Genomic DNA, 4,445 nt, shown 5'->3' with positions numbered 1-4,445 from the left:
TGTCATAGATGTAGTCAATCTGATTCCTGTGTATTCCATCTGGCAAAGTCTTCATGTATAGCTGCCATTTGTGTTGTTGTAAAAAGGTATTTGCAATGAGTAAGTCATTGGTCTTGCAAAATTTTATCATGTGATCTCTGGCATTATTTCTATCACCAAAGCCAAATTTTCCAACTACAGGTGATTCTTCTTTGTCTCCAACTTTTGCATTCCAATAACCAGTGATAGTTAACACATCTTGATTGCACATTCAGTCAATTTCAGACTGCAGAAGTTGATAAAAATCTTCAGTTTCCTCATCTTTGGCTTTGGTGGTTGGTGTGTAAATTTGAATAATAGTAGTATTAACTGGTCTTCCTTGTAGCCATGTGGATACTGTCCTATCACTGACAGCACTGTACTTCAGGACAGATCTTGAGACATGCTTTGTGATGATGAACGTCACACCATTTTTCTTCAATTTGTCATTCCCAGCGTAGTAGATCATATGGTTGTCTGATTCAAAATGGCCAAAACCAGTCCATTTCGGCTCACTAATGCCTAGGATATCAATCTTATGCATCTCACTTCATTTCTGACCACTTCCAATTTCCCTAGATTCATACTTCATACATTCCATGTTCCAATTATTAATGTATGTCTGCAGCTGTTTCTCCTCACTTTGAGTTGTGCCACATCAGCAACTGGAAGTCCCAAAAGCTTTACTTTATCCATATCATTAAGGTCCATTCTACTCTGATGATGCAGCTCTTTCCCAGTTGTATTTTGAGTGCCTTCTGACCTAAGGAGCTAATCTTCCAGCACTGTATTGGACAATGTTCTCGGGCTATTCATAAAGTTATCAAATAATGTACCTACTATTCATAAGGTTTTCCCTGGCCAATTCTTTGAGAAGTGAATGGCCTCTTCCTTCTTCCAAGTCTGTCTCAGTCTGGAAGCTCCACTGAAACCTGTGCACCATGTGCAACCCTGCTGGCATTTGAAACACTGGTGGCACAGCCTCTAGCCTCACAGCAACATGCAAGCCACCTCAGTAGGATGAACTGACAGACAAGTTCATCTCCCTTAGCTGTTCCAAACCTCTCTGCCCTCCCCTTACCTGGATCTGGCTGCCATCAGCCTATGATACCTTAATGTTTCCTTTCTGACTTTTCAGTAACCTGATTAATAATTCTTTATATTATCTCTGTTAAATGATTGGTGTGATTTCTGTCTCCTACCTGGGCCTTGACTAATTCATCCAGTCAGATCCCAAACATCTCTGAAGCCAACTGAAGCCTGAGACAGTCCACTCCCACCAGATTGCAAATGCTAGAGGAAACCCACACTTGAGAGTGACCCACACTCTCAAGACCCACATTCTGATCTAGTTTATCTCAGCCACGTTGTGCATGATCACGGCCAAATTCTAATTTAAAGGACAGAATGAAATTTGTGGCAAATTGAGCTTTGTTGTTCAATCTTGTGGGATGACTACAGAAATGTTTTGCTAAACATTGGAATGTTTCTCTTTGCTTGCCAATAGTGAGTTGTATGGAAGCATCCTCATCATGGGCTTTCGGGAGAAGATGATCTTGTTAAAATTTGTGGTGGGACTTTCTTTGGAATCTGTAATGTGTGTTGGTTCTGGGAGAACAGAGGGAGCCATGGCCATTACAGAGTAAGTGCCCAAAACTGATAGTGTGGTATCTGACAGCTTGTCCTTGAACATGGCCTCACTAGAGGGCTTGGAGGACTTCCAACGTTTCACTTGAATGACACTGAGAGGCTTGCTGTGCTTTGATGCCTGCTGGCTTTCCTCTAGGGCTTGTATGCATTCCAGTTCTCGAGCTCTGCTTTTCTCAATGAGTCTTTTCACCACTGGGGAGGTATATGTGACATAGGCTGGCCAAGGGTTATGTTTTTCAAGCAGATTCAGGGGAAGGCCGATGTTTTCAGTGAGCTCTACCAACAAAAAGAAAGAAAGGAAGGTTAAAAGCACTCACATACAGTAATTCAACTCTTCAGAGCCTTGGTATTGGGACCCTGATTCTTTGAAATCCTCCCCATCATACATAATAACCCTTTCAACCCCTGTATTTGGTAGAAATAAAATACAGACCAAAGTTGACCAAACACAGACCAAACTCTGTATCTCAAATATACAGAGTGACACTCTGAAGAATATAACAATGAGAGAACAATATAATGGTAAAGACTAGGGACCTTGGAGTCTAGCATAGCAGTCTTGGTTTCAAAACTTTGTGTGATCTCAGACAAATATTTAACCTTGGAATTTCCACATCTTCAGCAATAACATTATTGTGAAAATGAAATGAAGTAATAAAGATTTTATATATAGCTTATATTGTATGTATGTGTGTGTATATTGTATATATATATATATGTATATATATATATATATATATGTATATACACACACACATACAGTATAGCTTAGGGTATAGCACTGGCTCTGAAGTCAGGCTCTCTGCTCAAATTCCTACTCTACCCACTTACTAATTGTAGGCCATAAATAATTTTCTGAATCTTTCTAAAATGGTGATTAAAATAAGAGTAACTTCCTAGTTTTAATCCATGAGGATTAAAACCAAAAAACAAATCAGTTGTTGTCAAGTTGATTCTGATTCATGGCAACCCCATGTGTTACTGAGTAGAATTGTACTTCATAGGGTTTTCTTGTGTGTGTGTTTTGGGGTGGGTGGACCTGGAGCCTTCTGGAAAGAATTGGAAAACCTGTCAAACAAAAAGAGCTGTAACACTCTTCATTGGATTTTCAATGGCTTATTTTACAGAAATAGATAACAGGTCTGTCTTTAAGATGTCTCTGGGTGTATTCAAACCTTGAAACTTTCAGTTAGGAGCCAAGTATGTTAACTATATACACCACCTAGGGACTCCTAAGGATTAAAGGAGATCATTTATATAAAGCTTTCACCACAGTACCTGACATGTAGTAATTAACAAATGGTAACTATAAACAATTTAATTATGTCTCTTTGCTTATATTGTTTCATTTATTCTTTATTACATCAACCAAATCAAACCAAAAAAAAAAAAAAAAACCCACACTCACTGCCACCAAGTCGATGCCAACTCATAGCAACCCCTTCTTGGGTTTCCGAAGTGTTATCTCTATGGAAGTAGATTGCCCAATCTTCCTTCTGAGGAGTGGCTGGTGGGTTTGAACTGCCAGCCTTCTGATTAGCAGTCAAATGCCTTAGGCAGTATACCACCAAAGCTTCTTTTACATGTATAAAGTTGGTATTACCTTCATTTAATGAGGCTCAAACCAAGGGTGACTAGCTAGGTCAACTAGTGATTGGTGGATTTGAACTCAAATAACACTACCTCAAAAACTCACAAGTTTCTCTTGACCACTGCTGGCCAGAAGTTATGGGTGTTTGGGGCAGAAGAATTTTACTAGAAATTCTGCTCATTAGCTTAGCAAATAGCCTGTTTCCCTGCAGATACCAAATCATGGTCGAGTAGTCTCTCCCTCCTTCCATTTGCAACTTCACTCTAAAAGAAAGCCTCTCCTCTAAATGCTAATTTCCCCTGTTTTCCAAAGTGATGCATATTTGCCCCACTTTTATATTTCTTTAGCCATTTCAATAGGATTTGGAGAGAGAAAAGTGTTAAAAGATTCACCTTGGCATCTCCAACCTGAAAAACAAAACCAGAAAACCAAACTCACTGCTGTGGAGTCAGTCCCGACTCATAGTGACCCCTCCTTGGGTTTCCAAGGCAGTATCACTACAGAAGTAGATTGCCCGACTTTCCTTCCGAGGAGTGGCTGGTGGGTTTAAACCACCAGCCTTCTGGTTAGCAGTCAAATGCCTTAGGCACTACAACACCAGAGCTCCTCCAACCTGAAGTCAATGAAAAATCTGATAAATGTGGATAATGCAAGCTAGATGTAGACTATACAGTTGTTGCAAGGCATTCAGGTGCTGGACCATATGGGGGTGATCTGTTAGTGAAGAATGTGCTCTGGAAGGGTTCCATCTCCCTACATGAGTCATGTATTACTCATTCTAAGGAAAATAAGATGTGTGGCCCTAGAAAATATGCATCAAAGCTTCCAAACATATACTTGACTGTTCACCCTTTGCTTTTCCAAGCAAATGCAAAATACAAAGATCTTGCAGTTAAGGTATTTCCATGAATCTGCCAGGAGCAAAAACTAAAACTATCTCGTATAAAATGAGCAGTAACCCCTTTTCATCCTCCATGAAGAAGAATTCTCTTAGATAATTAATGTGACATTCTGATCTAACAAGACAGACCACACATTGAACTATACCTCTGTGTCTTACCACTCCAAAACCTCCAAGCCTGGCCACCTCCACCCCAGCAGATTATACTCTTAATGGTCCATAACCTCTACTTCATCTGTTTTCATCTTTCTTTCTTTTTCTTTTGCTTTTTTTTTTTTTTTTTTT

General features: G+C 39.6%; 1 protein-coding gene across 1 annotated transcript in view; it reads right to left on the bottom strand.

Annotated features, from left to right (window-relative positions):
- Positions 1–1,489: 1,489 nt before the first annotated feature.
- Positions 1,490–4,445, bottom strand: part of CDRT4 (CMT1A duplicated region transcript 4) — an 88,598-nt gene continuing 85,642 nt past the window's right edge. Inside the window, exon 2 of the mRNA XM_042781624.1 lies at positions 1,490–1,944. Coding sequence (XP_042637558.1) covers positions 1,490–1,944 — 455 coding nt within the window. The remainder of the gene's footprint in view (positions 1,945–4,445) is intronic.

Source organism: Orycteropus afer, unplaced genomic scaffold (genome assembly GCF_000298275.1).
Source record: "Orycteropus afer afer isolate SDZICR_OR568_19922 unplaced genomic scaffold, OryAfe1.0 scaffold00139, whole genome shotgun sequence".
NCBI lineage: Eukaryota > Metazoa > Chordata > Mammalia > Tubulidentata > Orycteropodidae > Orycteropus > Orycteropus afer.
Note: the sequence above shows the minus strand (reverse complement) of the source record. Positions and strands in the feature narration are given on the sequence as shown.